Genomic DNA, 24,670 nt, shown 5'->3' with positions numbered 1-24,670 from the left:
ACAGAATGTCCATTAAAGGTGCACGTGTGTATATACGAATTTATTCACCACAGATCACAATATTACAGACAGCTCATCTATCTACTGTCTCTATACTAAGCCTGGCAGCCAGTATATTATACTGGAATGTGGGGGAACTAGATTGTAAGCTCTGTGGCTCAGCATCTTCCATGGAGGGGAGGATAACCTATCAAAAGACAGGACTTTCTGAAGGACAATAGGGTACCTGCCTTCCAAGTTCCTGACCTGGCTGACCGTGTTCCCTTCTTTGTAGCCACTGCCAGCCACCCAGCCAGTTTGCAGCCGGAGGAATGCCCACAATTCTACGGCCAATGAAAACAAGGGGAGGCATCAAGCTGTTGTTGACTGAGATCCTGAAACTTCAGACACTCACACGCACAACTCTAAAAACATGACAAGCCTTGCTGAATGCAACCAGCTTCTATTTTATGTGAATGGGAGGAAGGTAAGCTGAGGATTTCATATTACTACACAGAAAGTTACTAACCCCCTCATAGAAATGTGCACTGTCATTATGTTGTGAAAACTTTAGCCTTTGTGGCAAAGGTACACAAGTGTAAGAGCTGGTTTTCGCTGTGAGGATATACAAAGTTGTGTGGTCTTCTTGTATTCTGTGTGATAAAGTTTGCCGCTTGGCGTCACAGACATTTTTAGTTTATTTTATTTTCGTTTTTTCTTGTCCTTCCAAAAGCCATAACTTTTTTTTTTTCGATCAACATATTGTTTTTGCGGACAAGTTGTAGTTTTTAATTGCACCATTTATTCTACCATATAGTGTGGGGCAGAATGGGAAAAAAAACAGCGATTCCTTCATTATTTTTTGGGTTTTGTTTTCATAGTGTTCGTCATAACTTTTTTATTTTTCCGTTGATGGAGCGATGTGAGGGATTGTTTATAGCAGGGCCGGCTCCAGGTTTATGTGGGCCCTTGGGCGACAGAGACTTAGTGTGCCCCTTTGGGGAAACTCATGGCGGCAGTAAAATGTCAGAAAACGTCACTTTGTGCGTCCCACATGCCCCCATATAGAAGTTAGGCTCCCAGTTTGTACCCCCATAAATTTAGTGCCCTGTAGATAGTGCCACACAGCCCCCCTCCCAGGTAGTGCCACACAGCTCCTCTCAAAGGTAGTGCCACACAGCCCCCACTCCCAGGTAGTGCGACACAGCACCCCTGTAGATAGTGCCTCACAGCCCTCCCTGTAGACAGTGCCACACAGCCCCCCCTGTAGATAGTGCCACACAGCCCTCCCTGTAGTTAGTGCCACACGGCCCCCCCTGTAGATAGTGCCAAACAGCCCACCTGTAGACAGCGCCACACAGCCCACCTATAGACAGCGCCACTCTGCCCACCTGTAGACAGCACCATACAGCCCGCCATGTAGATAGCTCCATACAGCCCCCCTGTAGTTAGTGCCACACAGCTCCCCCTGTAGATAGCGCCATACAGTCCCCCATGTAGATAGCACCATATAGCAAACCCACCTCCTGTAGATAGCGCCATATAGCGACCCCCAAACAATTAAAACGTTATACTCACCTAGGCCTCGTTCCCACGATGAACGGAGCGAATCAACGCCGACGGGATCCTTGCGTAGGCAGGCGTGATCCAGTGATGTTATCACGCTAGCCTGCGCAGGGATACTGTCCCTGCGTATGATAGGCTGCAGGCCGAACGTGGTCTGTAGCCTAGTAAAGGGCAGAGTAGGGAGATATCTCCCTGCTCTGCCATACAGTTCAATATTATCTGTGTCAAAAGGACACAGATACCTATGATTGTGGCGTCGCTATAGCAGTCATAGCGGTGCTAGCAGCACCACCGGGCAGGGGGGACTGACCTCATAGACGCGCTCCTCTAGAGGCAGAATCCCGGGCTAGAGTGTCGGCAATGCTCTGGCCAGAGATTACACTCCTGGAGGAGCCATGACGGCAGCAACAGCACCCGAGTCGGCCCCCCCAAGGGTAGTGGGCCCCGGCACTTGCCCGGGTTTGCCGGGTGCTGACGCCGGCCCTGGTTTATAGTTGCGTAGTTAATAAGGTTGAAAAAAGACACAGGTCCATAAAGCCCAACCTATAATCCTATCATGTTGATCCAGAGGAAGGCAAAACCCCTATGAGGTAAATAGCAATTTCCTCATTAGGGGAAAAATTCCTCCCTGACTCCAAATATCAGAATAAATCCCTGGATCAATGTCCCATCTCCAGAATCCAGTACTCAGAACCTGTAATATTATATTTTTTCAAGTAAGGCATCAAGGCCCATCTTGAAATTGCTCAATGAATCAACCATCACAACAACCTATGGCAGAGAGTTCCATAGTCTCACCACTCTTTGGCTATGTTCACACAGGGCAGATACGCTGCGTAAAAACACTCAGCGTATCCGCCCCGGGTGCCACAGGGAGTTCTGGGCTGAAAAACCGCACCAAATTGTGGTACAGTTTTTCAGCCGGATTGTCCACTGCGGAAAACTGCACATAAAAATAAAAAAAACACATACAGCCCGGCCTGGGATGACGTTTAATCCCATGTGACTGCTGCAGCCTGTGATTGGCTGCAGCGGTCATATTGGATGAAATCCCATCCCAGGAGGCCGGCTTGGACGAAGAAACACAGAATACTGGGTAAATATATATTTTTTTCTGAGATGCGTTTTTTGCTGCTTTTCCACCACAAAAAAACGCAACATGTGCTATTTGTTGTGGGTTTTACCTCCCATTGAATTCAATAGGGAAAACAGCAGCGATTACGCAAATACAATTGACATGCTGCGGATTGATGCCCTCTTGTCATTGTTACAGACCTCGGTCTAAAAAGATCATTATAAAGTTCTCTGTACTGTCCATTTATATACCCCATCAACCCCTCGTCACGAGAGGGGAGCAATGGGGTGATGGAGGGGGGCCCCAGTTTTTCTAACGGCTTAGATCGTGCGGTCGCTATTGACCACATCTAAGAATCTAAGTGGTTAAACGCATTGCATGGACAGCCCATAGATTTCAAGTCCTTGATTTGTCGTTGCATATTTCGTTGTAATGCTAGTCCTCCCAAATCCCAAATTTACCACCATAAGACACAACGAACATGCTCTGTCGGATGCCGTATTTTGGAGATATTCTCCCCTAGATTCAATGCCACATGGGCGGCACATGCAGCTCCTATAGCTAGGTACTGTGAAGCCGCAGGGAGTATGTGTGCTGCATATAGGCTCTGCCATGTTCATGAGGCCTAATGCTGTGGTGCAAATTGAGATTTTGGTAGTGGCATAATGTTAGGCATCATCGTCAAGTGTCCACATCAGTATGCTTTATGGACTGTTAAGATTTATTTTCAATGTATCAAAGGTCATAGTAAAAATATTTCAAGCAGCACACTTTTTTTTTTTCCTGGAACTAATTTATTTATTAATAATCGTATGCTTTTTCATGTAGATTCTTGAGAAAAATGCTGATCCAGAAGTCATGCTTTTGCCTTATCTTCGTGAAAAACGTATCCTTCTAATTGCTAGAAAAAAAATGTTTTTTATTCCCTTTAAATCGTGTAATCTTTTTATTTTCTTTTGTATTTTATAAAGTGGTTTAAATGCTACTGCTCTGGATTCATAGAGGTGCTGGTGGAGGGCACAGGATGTCTTAATACATAGCGGTAGTTAGTATGAGTGTGAATTAGCTGAAGGGTGAATCCACCACCAGGATCACACAACTTTGCAGAGCCAAAGTGAAATTAAACACATAAGGATTGGATGAGAATGTGGGAAAGTGGCATATATACTGCTCATATTTGCATGTTTAGAAGAAACTTGTCTCATTATTAGTGATCTGTCTATAGCAGATACAGGGTAACGGAGCTATCGGTCATATAGTTTAGATATGCCCTCAATGACTGATCAGTGGGAGTGCAACCACTGGGACTACCACCAATCTCATCTATATGCTTTATCGTGTGAACACCCCTTTAAGTTGTTCAGTATATACAGTATTAGTAGATCCATACATTTATGTCCACTGATATGCAGATCATTTATGCCCAATGATATTATATACAATTTCAGCAAATTGCCATCCACGACTCAAAAGGCAGTTTGTTTGCCGAAGGGCTGGAGATCGGTACAATAATGAGCGTCTGCAGGCAACAAAGAACCATGGTGGAGGTTCCTTGCAAGTTTGGGGCTGCATTTCAGCAAATGGAGTTGGGGATTTGGTCAGGATTAATGGGGTCCTCAATGCTGAGAAATACAGGCATATCCCTATCCATCATGCACTACCATCAGGCTCCAAATTTATTCTGCAGCAGGACAACGGCCCCAAATATACAGCCAATGTCATTAGAAACTATCTTCAGCGTAAAGAAGAACAAGGAGCCCTGGAAGTGATGATATGGCCCCCACAGAGCCCTGATTTCAACATCATTGAGTCTGTCTGGGATTACATGAAGTGACAGAAGGATTAGAGAAAGCCTACATCCACAGAAGATGCTTTTGGAACAACCGTCCTGCCGTGTTCCTTGAAAAACTGTGTGCAATTGTACCTAGAAGAATTAATGCTGTTTTGTAGGCAAAGGGTGGTCACACCAAATATTGATTTGATTTAGATTTATTTTCTGTTCATTCAATTTGCATTTTGTTAATTGATAAAAAAAAAAACTATTAACACTTCTATATTTGAAAGCATTCTCGCTTTGCAGCATTTTTCTACAAGTGCCAAAAACTTTTGCAAACATCCGCAAACACGGACAGCACACGGATGGCTTCTGTGTTCTGTCCGTGGTTTTAACGTCACCATGCACTTGAATGTGTGAGACTGAGCCGCAAACACAGAAAGGAATAGCATCTGCTCTGAATTTGTAGCTCTGTCGCACGGTCCCCACACTGATCCGTGAAAACCACGGTCGTGTGCATGGGGCCATAGAAATTAATGGGTCAGTGAGCTATCTGAAAAAAAAATGTATAGCACACTGACTAGAGCAACGGTCGTGTGCATGTAGCCGAAGCCTTCTTTATTCCTCCATTTTTGAGTTATATCTTGGATAACAACACGTCTCATCCTACCTATTCTAAGCTAGATAAACCCGTCTCTGCCTTTCTCTATAAATTATGTTAGTTATGTATCAATAAAGAAAAAACAACTTTCTATTATGTGGTCTGCTTCCTTAACTTGTTTCTAACAGTTCTCCTTACTGGAACAAAATATGGTTGCGGAGGCGGCGGGTGTGGTGCCTGCACTGTGATGGTATCCACAATTCATCCAATTACCAAGAAGATTATGTATCCTTCACTTCAAAACATCTATGAGTTTTCCTAACATGAAGATTTCAAGACTTTTTAAGAGCTAATATACTGTACACACTCAAGATATCTGACAAAAATAGGCTATTAAAAAGCTAAAGTGTATGATGACGTTTACTAAAATCTGACAGACATTTATATTAGCTCCACAGCTTAATGTAAACTCTTTTTCTGTTAGTCAGCTGTTTTACTTAGGGTAGAGGGAAATGGCTTCATTAGTAAATAGAGTAAGGGTTCTTATACACGGCCCGATGCGAAAGCCAATCAACCAGGGGTGTAACTAGGAAAGACTGGGCCCCATAGCAAACTTTTGACTGGGGCCCCCCCTCCGCTGGGTATCACACAACCTCCCCCTTGTAGATAGTGCCTCCCTATAGATTCCACCACACAGTGCCCTGTAGATAGCGCCATACACAGCCCCCTGTAGATAACGCTTTACAGCCCCCTGTAGATAACGTCTTACAGCCCCAAATCCCCCTGAAGATAACGCCATACAGTCCCCCTGTAGATAACGCCATACAGACACCTCCTGTAGAAAACTCCATACAGACCCCGCTGTAGATAACGCCATACAGACCCCCTGTAGATAACGCCATACAAAGTCTCCCCTGTAGATAACGCCATACAGAGTCCCCCTGTAGATAACGCCATACAGACCCCCCTGTAGATAACGCCATACAGACCCCCCCTGTAGATAACGCCATACAAAGTCCCCCCTGTAGATAACGCCATACAGAGTGCCCTCTGTAGATAACGCCATACAGCATCCCTGTAGATAACGCCATACAGCCCCCCTGTAGATAACGCTATACAGACACCTCCTGTAGAAAACTCCATACAGACCCCGCTGTAGATAACGCCATACAGACCCCCTGTAGATAACGCCATACAAAGTCTCCCCTGTAGATAACGCCATACAGAGTCCCCCCTGTAGATAACGCCATACAGAGTCCCCCTGTATATAACGCCATACAGACCCCCCTGTAGATAAGACCATACAAAACCCCCCTGTAGATAACGCCATACAGAGTCCCCCTGTAGATAACGCCATACAGACCCCCCTGTAGATAGCACCATACAGAACCCCCCTGTAGATAACGCCATACAAACCCCCCTGTAGATAACGCCATATAGCCCCCCCAAAAAACGGCCTATACTTTGTTCTACAAAAGAGATGTATCCCCTATCCACAGGATAGGGGATACATGTGTGATCGCTGGCAGCAATAAGGAGAACGGGGGACCGAAAGTCACCCGAAGTTCTCCATGACAAACCTCGGACTTCCGGCGTCTGCGCAGTTCAATAAATATGAAAGGAGCGCTGGTCACGCATGCGCACAAGCGCGACCGGTGCGCAAGTCATTTCTATGGAGCCGCCGACAGCCCCCTGGAAGTCCGAGGTTTGTCATGGGGAACTTCGGGGGACTTAGGTCCCCCGTTCTCCTTACGGGGTGTTTTTTCCAAAAGCGGCACGTAAAAAACACCCGCGAAAAAGAAGTGCATGTCACTTCTTCGGGCGTTTTTGGAGCCGGTATTCATTGACTCTATAGAAAAACAGCTCCAAAAACGTCCATAAAAAAATGCAGCGAAAACCCCGAGTTTGATTAAAAAATGTCTGAAAATCAAGAGCTGTTTTCCTTTGAAAAAAGCTCTGTATTTTCAGATGTTTTTTGCTACGTGTGTGAACATACCCTTAGGCCTCATGCACACGACCGTAGCCATGTGCACGGCCGTGATTTTCGGGTCGGACGGCTGCGGACTGTCAGCCGCGAGCCGCCCGCAAATCGCGGGCCATTCACATGACAGCGGCCATTATTTTCAATGAGCCCGGACCGCAGAAGACGGCCGTAATAAGGCATGTCCGTTCTTTCTGCGGTGCGGGCTCCCGGGCCATGCATGGACCATAAAAACTACGGTTGTGTGCATGGCCCCATAGAAATGAATGGGGCCGCAATTCTCCCGTGGATTTTCGGGGGAATTGCGGCCGCAAAAGCACGTTGTGTGCATGGGGCCTTAGAGTAATTTGTATAATTTGTATAATTATCAAAATAACTGCATTATATTCAATTCGATATGTATGAGATATGTTTTAAGATTCTCTTAAAAGTAGACATTCCCCATCATTTGAATACATAGGATAAAGACGATATAATCAGGCATTCCAAACTAATAAATACCAGATCTTTTTGAAAGGATTCAACTAGGAAGAAAGTTATTAGCTTATATAGAAGTGGACGTACACATTGTATAATTGACATCATCTGATTGGTTAATGTGTGTTAAGTGAAAGTATGTATCTATAAATTAAGGCTCCGTTGTATGTGCAATCTCTCCTGATCGGTCATTTTTGTGAATTTGAACAAATCCTGGACAAATTCTGTTATCGAGAAAAGGAACTCAAGAGTGATGGAGATCTCTCTAACAACTGCGTAAAAGCACGCAGCGTATCCGCCCTGTGCACTTCAGGGAATTCTGGTAGAAAAATCGCACCAAACTGTGGTGCAGTTTTTCGTCTGCAATGACCGCTGTGGAAAACTGCAGCACTTAGGATGGTATTTCATCCCAGTGATTGGCTGCAGCGGCTTGCACATGGGATAAAGTGTCATCTCAGGAGGCGGCCTTCTGACGTCATTCTGGCCAGCCTCCTGGGATGATGTTTCATCCCATGTGACCGCCGCTACAGCCTGTGATTGGCTGCATTTGTCACATGGGATGAAACGTCATCCCAGAAGGCTGCTCTGGAGGGAGGAAAACAGACTTCTGGGTAAGTATGAGATTTATTTTTTTCTGAATTGCTTTTTTTGTTGAATCGCTGTGAACCAGCCGCAAAAAAACGCAACAACTGCTATTTGTTACAGGATTTACCGCCACATTGAATTCAATGGGGAAAACCCGCAACAAATAAGCAGCGTTTACAGTATTTTATGCTGCGGAATAAAATACCGTACTGCATGTCAATTTCTGATCCTTTTTTTCCGCTCAATATTTACAAAGCGTGTGGATGATATTTGTTTTATCTCTCCCACTTTGCTGCTACTGTATTTGCTGCGGATTATCCACAACTAATTCTATTGCGTAAAAAACGCAGTATTTACGCAACGTGTGAATTTACCCAAAAGGTCATGTAATGAGGATTTCCTTTATATTGCACAGGTAATTTATTTAGTTTCATTAAAGTAGTTCTTAGCATATTTAATTTCTATATGAGAAATCCTCTGGGCATGGCCTGTTGGAGTTCCTTGAGGACTGAAATACAAAACACTGCTTTATGTGATTCATGTCTCATATCTTATCCTGGTACTTTACGGCCTTAAAGAGGCTCTGTCACCACATTATAAGTGGCTTATCTTGTACATAATGTGATCGTCGCTGTAATGAAGATTACAGCAGTGTTTTTTATTTAGAAAAACGATAATTTTTGACAGAGTCATGACCTATATTAATTTTATGCTAATGAGTTTCTCAATGAACAACTGTTTTACTATATGACCAAGTGGGCGTAGTGGAGAGAAGTGTATGATGCTGACCAATCAGTGACCAATGAGCATCATACACTTCTCTCCATTCATTTACTCTGCAGATAGCAATATAGCTATATCGCTATGTGCATCCTCATACACACAAACACTAACATTACTGCAGTGTCTGATAATGAATATACATTACCTCCAGCCAAGACGTGATGTGTATTCAGAATCCTGACCACTTCTGTAGCGTCTCTGTGATTTACAGCACAGCACAGCGAGATCTCGCAGTGAATGACAGTTTGCAGCGTAATCTCGCGAGAGTACGCCTGCTATGCTGTAAATCACAGAGACGCTACAGAAGTGGTCAGTATTCTGAATACACATCCCGTCCTGCCTGGAGGTAATGTATATTCATTATCAGACACTGCAGTAATGTTAGTGTGTGTGTATGAGGCTGCACATAGCGATATAGCTATATCGCTATCTGCAGAGTAAATGAATGGAGAGAAGTGTATGATGCTGATTGGTCAGCGTCATACACTTCTCTCCACAACGCCCACTTGGTCATATAGTAAAACACGCCCAGTTGTCCATTGAGAAACTCATTAGCATAAAGCTAATATAGGTCATAACTCCGTAAAAAATGATAGTTTTTCTAAATAAAAACCACTGCTGTAATCTACATTACAGCGCCGATCACATCATGTACAATATAGGCCACTTATAATGTGGTGACAGAGCCTCTTTAAACTGACCTGCAAGTAAAAATCGAGTGGGCTGAAGGTTACTCCAGGAGACCAGGGCGACACATCCAGGAATCCAGATACCCTCTATTCCCTATGCATGGAGACTTTACATGCACTGTTTAATCCAAGCAGATCTGCATGTGTGGCCACACTTTTCATTTCAGTTTGTGCCTTAACCCTTTAAGTCATTATTCGGCCAATGCTTGCCTGCTACCAGTATGCTCGCTGCACGGAGCTGCTATCACCACCGTGGAAGGAATTGGGAGTACAACCAGTAGGCTGCACCCGGTACAGGTAATTGATGAGATTGTTTTAATAAAAATCAATTATAGAAATGTCCTCCTTTTTGTATTCTTGCTCTGAATCGCTGTAGGTTATACTTATTTTACTGGAGTATTGAAATCCAAGCTGTTTATAACTACGATGGTTTTATGTACTATGATACTTAGAATTGGTAATTACAGATTTTATTTTCTTGCGTAACATACTGTCATGTTCTGGCAAGCCTAGGTATAAAATGTCTGTATAAATTACCGGGACTGTGAGAGGTTTGATCATGGACCAAGTTTTATCTAGCACGCACATCAGAATCTTGTGTCCCAAGAGCTGTAATCTGAACATATCCCCTCACATATGTACTTCTTGATGTCTAATACCTATTAAAAATATTTGGCATATACAATGACATTCTATTTCACAATTCACATATTTCTTCTGCAGTTCACAATTTACAACCATATTAAAAGCCGATTTCTGGCATTTACACTTCTGCACTTCTCTTAATGTCCACTAGCGGGTAGTGCAATAGAGAACTAGCTATTTTCCAGGGGTACCAATGAATAAAGAAGGTATTGGGGCCAAGCAAGGAAATAAAGTTCAATAGTTTTGATTATAAAATGTTTTAAAAAGCGCAGTTGACTACGTTTTTCAATACAACTGTATACAAGTAAAGAATATACCAAGCTGTATATGTTTTTTTTTTAATGGTAGTTAATGGCAAACATATGCAACGCCATAAGCATGCAGTTGCATACAACTGGGGTATGCATTTGGACAGATCGTTGCACTGGATCACGCAGGACATAACCTGGCCTGACCATGGTCTATGAAAATGTATAGGTCATTCTCCAGCATTAAAGAGGCTCTGTCACCAGATTATAAGTGCCCTATCTCCTACATAATCTGATTGGCGCTGTAATGTAGATAACAGCAGTGGTTTTTATTTTGAAAAACGATCATTTTTGAGAAAGTTATGAGCAATTTTAGATTTCGTTTCTTAAAGACCAACTGGGCGTGTTTTTACTTTTGACCAACTGGGTGTTGTACAGAGGAGTGTATGACGCTGACCAATCAGTGACCAATCAGTGACCAATCAGCGTCATACACTTCTCATTGTTCCAGCCCAGCATGATCCACAGCACAGTGAAAGAAGCTGGGATGTAACAATGAGAAGTGTATGACACTGATTGGTCACTGATTGGTCAGCGTCATACACTTCTTTACAACACCCACTTGGTCAGAAGTAAAAACACGCCCAGTTGGTCTTTAAGAAACTAATTAGCATAAATCTAAAATTGCTCATAACTTGCTAAAAAATGATCGTTTTTCAAAATATAAACCACTGCTGTTATCTACATTACAGTGCCGATCCGATTATGTAGGAGATAGAGCACTTATAATCTGGTGACAGAGCCTCTTTAAAGTATTTTTTTCTATTTACCTGTACCCTGCATATGAAGTAATGTGAAAATCACTATAGCATGTGAAAGTCTTTAGAAGCTGTTAATCATTACCGTCTGTAGTAGTTATCAGAGCTCTTTAGCAAATGTGTGTATTTTATTTATCAGCAACGACCAAACTCAAAGATTTTCAGCCTTTAGGAAACATTACTGACTGCAAAAAGCAAATCATTTTTTTTAAATAAATAAAGGGGTTGTCTGCTTCAAAAGGGCCCTTTTCTTATGTCCTTTTGGGATGTAAAGCTCTGTCAACTCTGACTGATCGCAGACAGCGAAAACGCAGAAGCAGGGGTGAGATTCAAGTTTTAAACAACAAGTTCTCTGTTTTGCCGACAAAGACAAACGCGCCGGGGATGAGGTGGTGTTGCGGTCTTTCACTGTGTATCGCGCCATGGAAAATGATTCTAATTATCAAATAAAACATTTACAATATTCCAAATACACCCTATATTAAAGTGGACTCTAAATAAAGAAATTCTCTGTCCAGAATGTTCAACTGGATTTCCACATTATGTATATAATTACATAAGCGTACATACCTACCTACCAACACATTATATTAAACTCACCCATTGCGTATAGACCTATATGCGCACATTCAATATCCTAAGCATGCCAGCCCATATAGTTAGGCCGTGCACTGTGAGAAGGTTGGAGGACCGTGCGACATGTGAAGTAAGTTGCGACAAATCTCCGCACAGATACGGTGCCAGAACAAAGCTCAGTACATAAATACATCACCAGAACCAAGCTCAGTACATGAATACAACACCAGAACAAAGCTCAGTACATATCTACAGTGCCAGACCAAGCTCAGTACATAAATACAGTGCCAGAACCAAGCTCAATATATATATACAGTACCAGAACAAAGCTCAGCAGATATATACAATATCAGAACCAAGCTCAATGCATATATACAGCACCAGAACAAAGCTCAGTACATATATACAGCACCCGAACAAAGCTCAGTACATAAATACAGCACCAGAACCAAACTCAGTACATATATACAATGCCAGAACCAAGCTCAGTACATAAATACAACACCAGAACAAGCTCAGTACATAAATACACCAGGACCAAACTCAGTACATAAATACAGCACCAGAACAAAGCTCACTACATAAATACAGCACCAGAACAAAGCTCAGTACATATATAAAGTACCAGAACCAAGATCAGTACATATATACAGTGCCAGAACCAAGCTCAGTTCATATATACAGTACCAGAACCAAGCTCAGTACATATATACAGTACCAGAACCAAGCTCCGTACATAAATACAGCACCAACCAAGCTCCGTACATAAATACAGTACCAGAACCAAGCTTAGTACATATATACAGTTCCAGAGCCTAGCTCAGTACATATATACAGCACCGGAAGCAAGCTTAGTACATATATAGACTAGAACCAAGCTCAGTATTTTTATATATATATATATATATATATATATAATCCAAAAATCAGGCAGCACTCCAAGGTATAAGCAAGGTCGAAAAAGGTGCTTTATTGGTCCATATACACACGACGTTTCAGCTCAACACAGGAGCCTTTCTCAAGTGAGAAAGGCTCCTGTGTTGAGCTGAAACGTCGTGTGTATATGGAGCAATAAAGCACCTTTTTCTACCTTACTTATACCTTGGAGTGCTGCCTGATTTTTGGATTATATATATATATATATATATATATATATATATATATATAAAAGGACCAAGCTCAGTGAATAAATACAGCGCCAGAACAAAGCTCAGTACATTTACACAGAACCAAGCTCTATACATATATACAGAACCAAGCTCAGTACATATATACAACACCAGAACCAAGCTCAGTACATAAATACAGTGCCAGAACCAAGCTCAGTACATATATTCAGTACCAGAACAAGTCTCAGTACATATATACAACTCCAGAACCAAGCTCAGCGTATAAATTCAGCACCAAAACCAAGCTCAGTATATATATATATATATATATATATATATATACACACGTTCTGAGCTTGGTTGTTATGATGTATATATGAACTGAGTTTGGTTTTGGTTGTGATGTATATATATATATATGTACTGAGCTTTGTTTTATATACTGTATATATCAGTATACAAATACAGCTCAGTACAGAGATCATTTGCAAGTTCAGTTTAACCCCTGCCATATAAGTTTGTACGGCATAAACCTACAGCTCCCAGTGTAGCCTGAACAATAGTAAGGATATGCTGGGAGTTGCTGTTTCACAAAAAAAGAACGATACACCCATCAGCTCGCTGCAGATCATACAGTGACTATAGTACTGATCAGTCATAGGGTGAATAAACATTTACATTTAGTAACTCAGGTGACGTCTCCTCAGATTGGAGTCGTTCTCTTTTCTTGTCCATTCGGTCCAGACCTCTATGATGACGCCTTCTGGTCACGACCCATTTCTGGAGTTTGCCGCTCATATGTCTTTGGAAGCTCACTTTTCCAACATTTCCGCACCTATAAACGAAGATAAAATTCTCATAGTGCCACACACTATATAATAGTATCATGCACTGCCCCTAAATATAATAGTGCTACACACTGTACCCATGAATATAATAGTACCATACACTGTGCCCCTAAATAGAATAGTATCGTACACTGTGCCCATGAATAAAATTGTGTCAAACACTGAAAAAGTAGAGTTGAGGGTTAGAATTAGAGAGCATATTGGTTCCATCCTAAATTATGAGAAAAATAAACTAGATAGGCAGGCACAAAATAAACCCTTCACCCTGACCCCAATCGCTAGACATTATAAGCAACATCATAATCTAGATTGGACAAACCTCAAAGGATGGGCAATTTGCCAACTCAAAATGGGTATAAGAGGAGGCAATTTGGATGAAGCCCTTTTAAAAAGAGAAAGTCAGTGGATCTTTCAGATAAACTCTGTTAATCCGAATGGCTTAAATGAGAGTTTCAATTTTGGCTGCTTTCTGTGAATATATACTTCCCATTTAGAAACCCCCAAAAAACTGATAAAAACTGATAAATACTCTTGGTTCATAACTTAGAATAATTAATAAACCACAACTGGTAATTCACCATAAGCACGAGAAAAATAGATAATTTAATAATTCATTACGCTAAACAATTTGTATCTCTTTTTCTCTTCCTTTAAATTATACGAACTGTTTGAGTAATATTTATGGATGTCATTCCAGTACATGAATAATAAAAAACAATAGATGGTCTATAATTAGATGATAAAAACAGTTTAAAGTGAAGAATATAAAATAGGAGATATGTATATGAATATATATATATTTATGTATTTTGGACACTAAAATAAACATCAACAAATTGAGTTCAGCAAGTATTATCAATAAATTATATATATATTATTAAATAAATCTTTCTCGCTTTATCTGATCAGGCTCTATATATATAAAAAACAATTTGATATGAATTAATCGAATAATCTAGACATTCATGTGTATTAGCAATTTATAAACTAAAATAGATAAAAGAAACTAAGAGCAACATTCAATATCAAAATAAAACCTCTCTTAAAATTGATCTTTCTGTTAAGAAATAATATTGAGCCTTAGGACAGATATTTGGAATTAATCTACCTGTCATCTACACACTGTTATATTCAAAACAATCCCATTGGCCCCTTTAGCTGTCAATCAGCACTTACCATATTTAAGGGCGTCAGAACCGGCGGGTCACACCCCAAGAGGTAGCCGGAATGCCGGCGAAACGCGCATCGGGTGTCTAGTCATATTTATGAAACCAATGTTTAAGGTCCTAGCTTCATCTAATGCTACCTACAACATCAATCAATAGTCGGCAACGACTTATATGTGGAAGCGCTGCTCCCTGAATTAGAGCGGTGCGTGTATCCTGTCAGACGCTGCTGGGTGAAATCCCTGACAGTGCTCACTGAGCTAGCTGATTGATATATACAGGCTTGTTAACCAGACTATCAAACCGTGCTGCTATCTACTGCCTCTCCCGTGATAACGGTGAGAACAGGCAGCTAGCACCCCACAAATAGAGCACTTTACATAGTGCAACTCTATTTACAAATAGGCGAATTGCATCGCTGCTGATCCTAATATTAAGGATCGGCGGTGTATGCCATTTGCAAAGGCGGAACACACAGGCCATTAGCCCGAATACTGCATTGTGCTGCTGCTCACGGTCTCTCACAAACTAACGGTGAGAACTGACAGCGAGCACTCAATAATCAGAGCACTCCCTGTAGTGCTCATTCACACAGGTTACCGCATCGTAGCTATTTCTGATAGAAGTGGTCAGCGTTGTATAACAACACAATGTGGACTGCTGAATCAATTTATCAATAGACGTATACAGAGCTTTTGGGAAAATTTTAATCTCAGCACGACACTCTATCGCACTTTGTCTATTGTATCTTGTATCTACACCAAGAGAACTTCAAGACACTGAAATAGTGTCTATGGATTAACAGCAAGTGCTGATACACTCAGTGTATATAAGAGAACCTGAATAAACTGACACAATATCTATTAACTAACAAGCAAAAATTGATACACTCAGTGCACATAAGAGAACCTAAAGAATTTGATACAATGTCTCTTAACTAATAGACAATATTGAAACTGTCAGTGCACATAAGAGAACAAAAAACTGATACAGTGTCCAATGACTAACAGCAAATGCTGATTTACTCAGTGCATACAATAATAGCACATTTGGAATATTAGATCACTATACCACTGTGATCAGATCTTTATTCAGTTTACCATTGAACAGTGAATAAAGCTCAATCCAAAACAACAATTTTATCAGCCTTAGCAACAAATAAGGTTTAACTTTGTTGTTGTATGACAGTAGCATTTGATAGTAAATTATATACAAGACAAATTTTGCTCTTAAAGTGCAGGACAAGGGGTCATCTGCACCGCAATTAATTCTGACCTACATTGGATAATTATAAAAACTTTCTAAAAAAATATTTTAATTAAATATATCAATAAAGTTTATTATTTTTACTATTTCAATTTTATTTTCCTATAGGAACCACAACTCTTATCCCCTCTTCCTATTTCCTAAATAAAAAATAGCATAAACTGGTGGTAGACACCTTTGTGGTTCCCCAAAACTCACTTTATATATAATAAATAAGTGAGGGTATCAGCAAAATCCCTATTTTTGAAAAAGTAATGCATCCTACACACAGTTCCCCTGTAGATAGGGGCACTCACAATGCCACCTGTAGATTGTGCCCTTCATAGAACCCCTTATAGATAGTTCCCCCTGTAGGCTGTAAATAGTGCCTCCTGTAGATAGTGCCTCCTGTAGAGTCCCCTGTAAATAGTGCCTCCTGTAGATAGTGCCCCCTGTGTATACAGCCCCTGTAGATAGGGCCCCCTGTAAATAGGGCCCCCTTAGTCCCCTGTAGATAAGGCCCCATAGAGTCCCCTGTAGATAGGACCCCCTATAGAGTCCCCTGTAGATAGTGCCCCCTGTAGCGTCCCCTGTAGATAGGGCCCCTCTAGCGCCTCCTGTAGATAGGGCCCCGCTGTAGAGTCCCCTGTAGATAGGGCCCCCTTGTAGAGTTCCCTGTAGATAGGGCCCCATAGAGTCCCCTGTAGATAGTTCCACCTGTAGAGTCCCCTGTATATAGTGCCCAGGTAGAGTCCACTATAGATACGCCCCCTATAGAGTCCCCTGAAGATAGAGCCCCCTATAGAGTCCCGTATAGATAGGGCCCCATACAGTCCCCTATATATAGGGCCCCCTATAGAGTCCACTGTATATAGTGCCCATGTAGAGTCCACTGTAGATATGCCCCCTATAGATAGTGCCCCCTGTAAAGTACCCTGTAGATAGGGCCCCCTATAGAGTCCCCTGTAGATAGTTCCGCCTGTAGCGTACCCTGTAGATAGGGCCCCCTTTAGAGTCCCCTGTATATATTTCCCATGTAGAGTTCACTGTAGATACACCCCCTATAGATAGTGCCCCCTGTACATAGGGCCCCTATAGAGTCCCCTATAGCTAGTTCCGCCTGTAGCGTACCCTGTAGATAGGGCCCCCTTTAGAGTCCCCTGTATATAGTTCCCATGTAGAGTCCACTGTAGATATGCCCCCTATAGATAGTGCCCCCTGTAGATAGGGCCCTTATAGAGTCCCCTGTAGATAGTTCTGCCTGTAGCTTCCCCTGTTGATAGGGCCCCTATAGAGTCCCCTGTAGATAGTGCCTTCTGTAGTGTCTCCTGTAGATAGGGCCCCTGTAGATAGAGCCCTTATAGAGTCCCCTGTAGATAGGGCCCCATACAGTCCCCTATAGATAGGGCCCCCTATAGAGTCCACTGTATATAGTGCCCATGTAGCGTCCACTGTATATATGCCCCCTATAGATAGTGCCCCCTGTAGATAGGGCTCCCTATAGAGTCCCCTGTAGATAGCTCCACCTGTAGCATCCCCTGTAGATAGGGCCCCCTTTAGAGTCCCCTGTATATAGTGCCCATGTAGAGTCCACTGTAGATACGCCCCCTATAGATAGTGCCCCCTGTAGAGTACCCTGTAGATAGGGCCCCCTATAGAGTCCCCTGTAGATAGTTCTGCCTGTAGCTTCCCCTGTAGATAGGGCCCCCTATAGAGTCCCCTGTATATTGCTCCCATGTAGAGTACAATGTTTATATGTCCCCTATAGATAATGCCCCTATAGAGTACCCTGTAGATAGGGCCCCCTATAGAATCCCCTGTAGATAGTTCTGCCTGTAGCTTCCCCTGTAGATTGTGCCACCTGTAGTGTCCCCTGTATATAGGGCCCCTGTAGATAGAGCCCCCTATAGAGTCCCCTGTAGTTAGTGTCCCCTGTAGCATTCTCTGTAGATAGGGCCCCCTATATAGTCCCCTGTATATAGTGCCCATGTAGAGTCCACTGTAGATTCGCCCCCTATAGATAGTGTCCCTTGTAGAGTACACTGTAGATAGGGCCCCCTATAGAGTCCCCTGTAGATAGTTCCGCATGTAGTGTCCCCTGTAGATAGGGCCCTTATAGAGTCCCCTGTATATAGTTCCCATGTAGAGTCCACTGTAGATATGCCCCCTATAGATAGTGCACCCTGTAGAGTACACTGTAGATAGGGCCCCCTATAGAGTCCCCTGTAGATAGTGCCTCCTGTAGTGTCCCCTGTAGATAGTGCCACCTGTAGTGTCCCCTGTATATAGGTCCCCTGTAGATAGTGCCCCCTGTAGCATCCCCTGTAGATAAGGCCCCCAACTCTGCTCACTGTAAAAGAAAAAAAAAACATATACTTATTCCCTGTTCCCCCACATTCCTCCAGCAACGCCAGGTCTCATACAGCGGAACGACGCGGTGGCGTCTACGGCATAATCGCTACAGCGCTGAATGGCTAGGCATCCTGTCCCTCACAAGGGCAGCGCTAGCCAATTCAATTGTATCCACGTCCTAAGGACGCGGATACAATTGAGTGCAAGGGACTAGTTCCGGGTTCCCGCTTCACCTCACTTCTCTGAACCGGCTGTAATTTTAGCAACCGTTTCAGGAGAAACGCGGCAAACCGGCCGGATTCCACCCCTGCTCAGAAGTATTTATATTTTAGTTCCCCCCAATCTCTTGTGGAAAGTAACAGCAAAAACACACCTTTAAACATGGCACATGGTCCTTTTATTCCACTACCATGTCAATTAAATATCTCCAAGTTGCACATTTTCTGATCATTTTTATATTATGATCTTTAAAGATGATAATATCCTACAGGTTATGGCAATTGGACCCCTACTGATATGTCGTCACTTACTTTAGTTGGAAAATCCCTTTACAGTGATAACTCTACTCACTGCCATTGCTGTGCTGAACTTAAAGAGTTCCAATCTTGGACATTTAGTGCATATTCACAGGATATGCCTTAACCCCTTAGTGACCAGCCTATTTTAGGCCATAATGACCAAGCTATTTTTTATGTTTTTCCTTCGTCTCATTCAAAGAGCTATAACTTTTTTATTTTTGCGTTGACATAGCTGTAAGGTCCTGTTTTTTTGAGGCACAAGTTGTATTTTTAATAGCACCATTTTGGGTTACATATAATTTATTGATTCATTTTTCTTAACTTTTTTTTTATGGTACGACTTGTAGTTTTTTATTGGTACCATTTTGGAATACATGTGACTTTTTATCACTTTTTATCACATTGTTTTTTAAGGCAGGAGTCACGGAAAACATAAATTCTTGCATTTTTTTTTACTTTATTTTTTTACGGTGTTCGCCGAGCGGGTTAAATAATGTAATAACTTTATAATTGGGGTCGTGGCGATACCAAATATGTGTAACTTTTTTTGTTTCTTTAATAATAAAGCATTTTGTAACGGGAAAAAGTGGGTTTTTAATTTTTTTTCCACTTATTTATTTATTAACTTTATTAAACTTTTTTTTTTCTTTTTTACTAGTCCCACTGGGGGACTTCACTATGCAATTGTCTGATTGCTTTTATAATACACTGCAATACTTCTGTATTGCAGTGTATTACTACCTGTCCTTGTAAAACTGACAGGCATCTGCTAAGCCATGCCTCTGGCATGGCCTAGCAGGCATAACTAGGGGCAGACCAGGGGGCCTTTATTAGGCCCCCGACTGCCATGGGTGCTGATGGGGTGAGAGAGGGATCTCCCTCCCTCTCTCCAAAACCACTCAGATCCGGCGCTTGCTATTGTGCGCCGCATCTGAGGTGTTAAACGGGCGAGACCGATACTGATATCGATCTCGCCCGTTCGAGCAGGGCTGCTTCCTGGTCTCAGCTACCTCTGGTAGCTGAGATCAGGAAGATTTAACTGCTCCCGGCGCTGTTTACTTATTCTGATGCAGCGCCGTGAAAAGGCGTATGCATCGGAATAAAGCCCTTAGTGGCCACGGTGAAAAGGCGTATTGGTGGTCACTAATGGGTTAAACGTCCAATAGGTGCGGGTCTCAGAGATGGGAGCACCATCTTTCTCTAGAATGAGGCCCCATGACCGCCGTTTTACCTTCTCCTGCTATCGCTAGTCCCAGGACACTGAGTTATGAGTTGGCCGAGAGTACCGAAACAGGCGAGCTTGCTGGACTGATTGGTTTCTGTAACTCCCATAGAAGTGAATGGGAGTTACAGAAGGAGCAGAGCACAGCAGACTACGCTGTTTCCGGAACTCCAATTCACTACTATTGGAGCCACAGAAACAGTGTAGCTTAGCAAGCTTGGTTGTTTCCATACACCCAGCCAACTCGTCACTTAGTGGACCGGAGACCAGCGACAGCGGAAAAAGCTAGGACGGTATTCATGAGGGCCTATTCTCGACATAGGTCTGGGTTTCAAAGGTGGGACCTGTGTCTATCAGACATTTATGTTATTTTATGTGGATATTCCATAAATGTCCGAGATAGGAATAACCCATTTAAAGGCAAGTATTAGATTTCCATTATTTTTCACAAATTCCACACCTGTGATTCTTGAAGGGGTTGTCCAGCGAGGAGTTCCTCCTTTGTAAATGCAGCCCCCCTGGAGATCAGCCCCTGAAAAATATAAAATTACATGGACCCAATTCAAGTGAATAGGCTACCATATGCGCCAGAGCATTAACCGCACCTTAGGGTAAAAGTGGAGACCTCTCTCCATGGCATCCAGGGGTTGTACATCCTGTTTTATAATTGTGTGCTGTTTAGGAATGTGGTGGTGTGAGGCAGCACTTGAAAGGAGTCTAAGTTTTACTTTTGCTGTGTTTCCTGATCGTCTACAATATGTACGCCACGGCATTTACCGATTACATGAAATGCTCTCTGCTAGATTGTATTCAGGCAGAGTTTTTTATTTTTTTTATATAGGATTACTATACAGTGCCTGCTGTAGCAGTCAAAGAACCAGAGCAAGCTCTAGACAGAAATCGAGGCAGTAGGAAGTGCTGGGAAATTTGAGCTTAGCAGACTGAACAATTGTGAATGTTGCTGTGGGTGATAATAATTCATCAGCCGTCAGTACAAGAGAAGTATAGAAAAATAACTGCAAAATTGCTTAAAGTTTTGTGTAGATTACAGTTTAACTGTAAAACTGCATTCAAAGGTGAACCAAGATTAATGACATGATACAATAAGCTGCTGGTCCCTGTCACAAGGTGTTTTTTTTTTTATAACTGTATGTTTACTGTTGTATATTCTGATTTTGCATCTGACGTTTTGCATATTGCCCCTCTTTAGTTGAAGTTTTCGTTTTATATTTAACACTTGCAGTCATTTTATTATTGTTGCTAATATTACCCGCAGGAAAGAATAGCAAAAGCTCATGGTTCTCAGTGTGGGTTCTGTACTCCAGGGATGGTGATGTCCATGTATTCATTGCTGAGAAATCATCCTCAACCCACTATGCAACAGATAAATGAAGCACTGGGAGGTATGATCATTTCATGGACTTAATTTTATTTTCTGGAAAAAAACAAAATTGCCATACAGAAGGACTTGCACAAATGCCTCCATTACTCAGTGTGTTAGAGACACCTTTTGAAGTCCATATATGTAATAAAAGTTTGCGGAGAGCAAGTTGTACCATTTTTTTTTTTACGTTTTTGCACCTGGATAGTGTGCCAGCTGCATTCAGACCCATATTCTGTTCCCATGGTGTACCTATGTAAAGATATATTATCCCTTATACAGAAAAACCACCAGAATAATAGATTCTCCTGTCAGCAGGGACTACTGAGCGAAAGTGGGGGAGATAGACTTTATCATTGATTCAACTCCCTCCTCCCTACACATTATACAAGTCAGGCAGGACATAGTCCACTATTCTTGTGATATAGATAACTTCAATTTCAGCTTTTTCGTATGTGGCTATTCTTCCTGAGTCCCACATGTGCGCTAGGCTCACCCGAGCATGCATGAGTATTCAATGGGGTGAGGGGAATAAAGGATCCAACATGTCTAATCCTTATTTTCTCCCGACATCTGACGCCGGAGCAAAGTCTGGACACCCCCATAGATGTCAGATAGTCGGCCGAAGCCACCGATTTTGGGACCGACTGACAATCTGACGTCTATGTGTATGAGGACCTTTAATTGATCAAATACACACTCCCATCTAAAAGAAAAAAAGGTATATAATTCAGAACTAGAAATGCTACTCCAGCATAACATAAAGCATGAAACACAGTGATGACTTCCTACAACGCGATGTTGGTGATAATAATAACAACAACAGTCTTGGTCTCTCTCAAGACATTGATCTTGACACAGGAACCTTGGATATATATTAGCAGATTAACAACACCCTCTACTTAACACTTAATTTTCTTACATACAAATTTTTGTTGAACGTTTTTTCAGAAATTAATTTCCAATATACTTTTTTTTTTTTTTTAAGGAACACTGTCCCCAGACCCCTCTGTTGAAGCTTGTGTCTGCAGTGATGTGTCATGCTTGTGGCGTTATCTCCACGCAGTCATGTGACATTATCAGTTTTGTATGTTTATTCTCTTGGAAGACTGGAATACAGCCATATGTTTATTTTTATAAGGGTCAAGCAAGTGACAAGTTCTTTTGTATGGTTATTTAAAAGAAAAAGTGTACAAACTGGTTTAACTTCTGCCTTTAACCCTTTGTTTACTCATGTTCTTTTCACTAGGTAACCTGTGTCGTTGTACTGGATATCGACCAATAGTTGATGGATGCAAAACTTTCTGTAATGTAAGTTAAGAAGAAATTGAACAGAAATTTTTGTTTCCCAAACTGGTCTCTGCTGAACCTCAGGGTTTCCTTTTCGGGGATGATGATTTTGCAACGCTTTACACTGCGCATGCACCAACATCACTCGACGCATTTAAGAGGCAGGGAGCTGGGGTATAGAAGTCCGCTTTCCATCTGGCTGATCGCTTGGCTTCATCCCTGTCCTTAGCAGTAGCCTGTTTTATGGGGTCTGGTGACGTGCCGATTTTTATAAAATACATGTTTATATGGCTTTGGCATATTCTGCAGCACTGTACACATAATTCACTAATATCAGCTTTTATTATATTACGGGAGCTCACAATCTGATTTGCCTAACTCAGGTAGATATGCTCTGGGACCAATTTCATTGGAAGCCAATTGACCAAAGAATGCTTTATTTTTTTAAGTTTTTTAAATTATTGGCTTTACAAATTCTTTGGCAATTACAAACATATAAGTCACAAACTCACAATGTGTAATACCATTCGAAGTCCCATTTTAGATAAATGTATAAAGATGCTTCCAGAAAACAATACAAGTATTCTTAGAAAACAGTAAAATGCACTGTCATGCCAAAAGTTAAAGAGATTGTCCAGTCCCAAAAAATTGATGACCTATCCTCAGGATAGGCCATCAATATCTGATTGGCCAATGTCTGACTCCCTGCACCCCTGCCAATCATCTGTTTTGAAAGGGCCGCAGTGCTCGTACTGAAGTGAAAGGAAAGCTGTAATACTGTGAACCACCACTACAAGTGTGTCGGCGATTCACAATGTGAGCAGTAAAGGAAATGAAATGAAAGCAGCGCTTTTATGAGCGCTGTAGCCCCTTCAAAACAGCTTATCAACGGGGGTGTGGGGAATCGGACCATGACCGATCAGATATTGATGGCCCATCCTGGGGATGGGCCTTCATTTTTTTGGGACTGGACAACCCCTTTAATAGTGTGTTGGACAAGGTAATACCAATAGACTGGTCCTCTAAAATTTTAGCTTTAGCAACAAATCCAAATGTTTCTGGAATCATTCCTTATTCAGGGCTACGCTCAGTTGGACCAGTTTGGGCAGTAATGAGAATCTCTGATGCAACTGCAATGGCAATAAGATGCATTAAATTCATCTTCCTATAGCAGATGTCCACATGTATTTTTCAAAGAAACAGTCGCTTACAATACGTCTAGAATGGTCTGTGGCAACATCTAACCCTTTATACAAACCTTGTGATCAAAACCAGTGTAATTTTAGTAAAACAGTCAAAAATAGCATTAGGACTGCAGGAGAAACAATTTTTCCATTATTACTGTATCTCATTTTTTATATTGTAAAATGTTTTTTTTAAAGAAAGCGGATTGCTGTCAGCTGAAGGAGAATGGAACTTGTAATGTGAATGGAGACACAATCAAGAGTAATGGGGTGAATGGAGTCAATGGACTGAATGAAGCTCAAGATTCTGTTTCCGGAGATGTAAGTTTCTTTCTTATTTCTATGTATAATCTGACATAGTAACATAGTTTGTGAGACCGAGAAAAGAAATACGTTCATCCAGTTCAGTCTATTATTCTACAATGTTGATCCCAAGGAATCCAAAAAACCCTTGAGGTAAAAGTCAATTTTCCTCAAATCCGGGAAAAATTCCTTACCGACTTCAATATGGCAATCAGAATAAATGCTGGGATCATTGACCCATCTCCAGTAATCTAG

At 41.8% G+C, this 24,670-nt stretch overlaps 1 protein-coding gene across 1 annotated transcript in view; it reads left to right on the top strand.

The window, feature by feature from the left end:
• Positions 1-343: 343 nt before the first annotated feature.
• Positions 344-24,670, top strand: part of LOC142655529 (aldehyde oxidase-like) — a 90,513-nt gene continuing 66,186 nt past the window's right edge. Inside the window, exons 1-7 of the mRNA XM_075829787.1 lie at positions 344-466; positions 3,449-3,506; positions 5,184-5,280; positions 9,699-9,807; positions 21,534-21,660; positions 22,888-22,949; positions 24,311-24,433. Of these exons, the coding sequence (XP_075685902.1) occupies positions 413-466; positions 3,449-3,506; positions 5,184-5,280; positions 9,699-9,807; positions 21,534-21,660; positions 22,888-22,949; positions 24,311-24,433 (630 nt within the window). The 5' untranslated portion in view covers positions 344-412. The remainder of the gene's footprint in view (positions 467-3,448; positions 3,507-5,183; positions 5,281-9,698; positions 9,808-21,533; positions 21,661-22,887; positions 22,950-24,310; positions 24,434-24,670) is intronic.

The sequence above is a fragment of the Rhinoderma darwinii genome, chromosome 6, assembly GCF_050947455.1.
Source record: "Rhinoderma darwinii isolate aRhiDar2 chromosome 6, aRhiDar2.hap1, whole genome shotgun sequence".
NCBI lineage: Eukaryota > Metazoa > Chordata > Amphibia > Anura > Rhinodermatidae > Rhinoderma > Rhinoderma darwinii.
The sequence above is the reverse complement of the archived record's forward strand: the minus strand, read 5'-3'. Positions and strand labels throughout refer to the sequence as shown.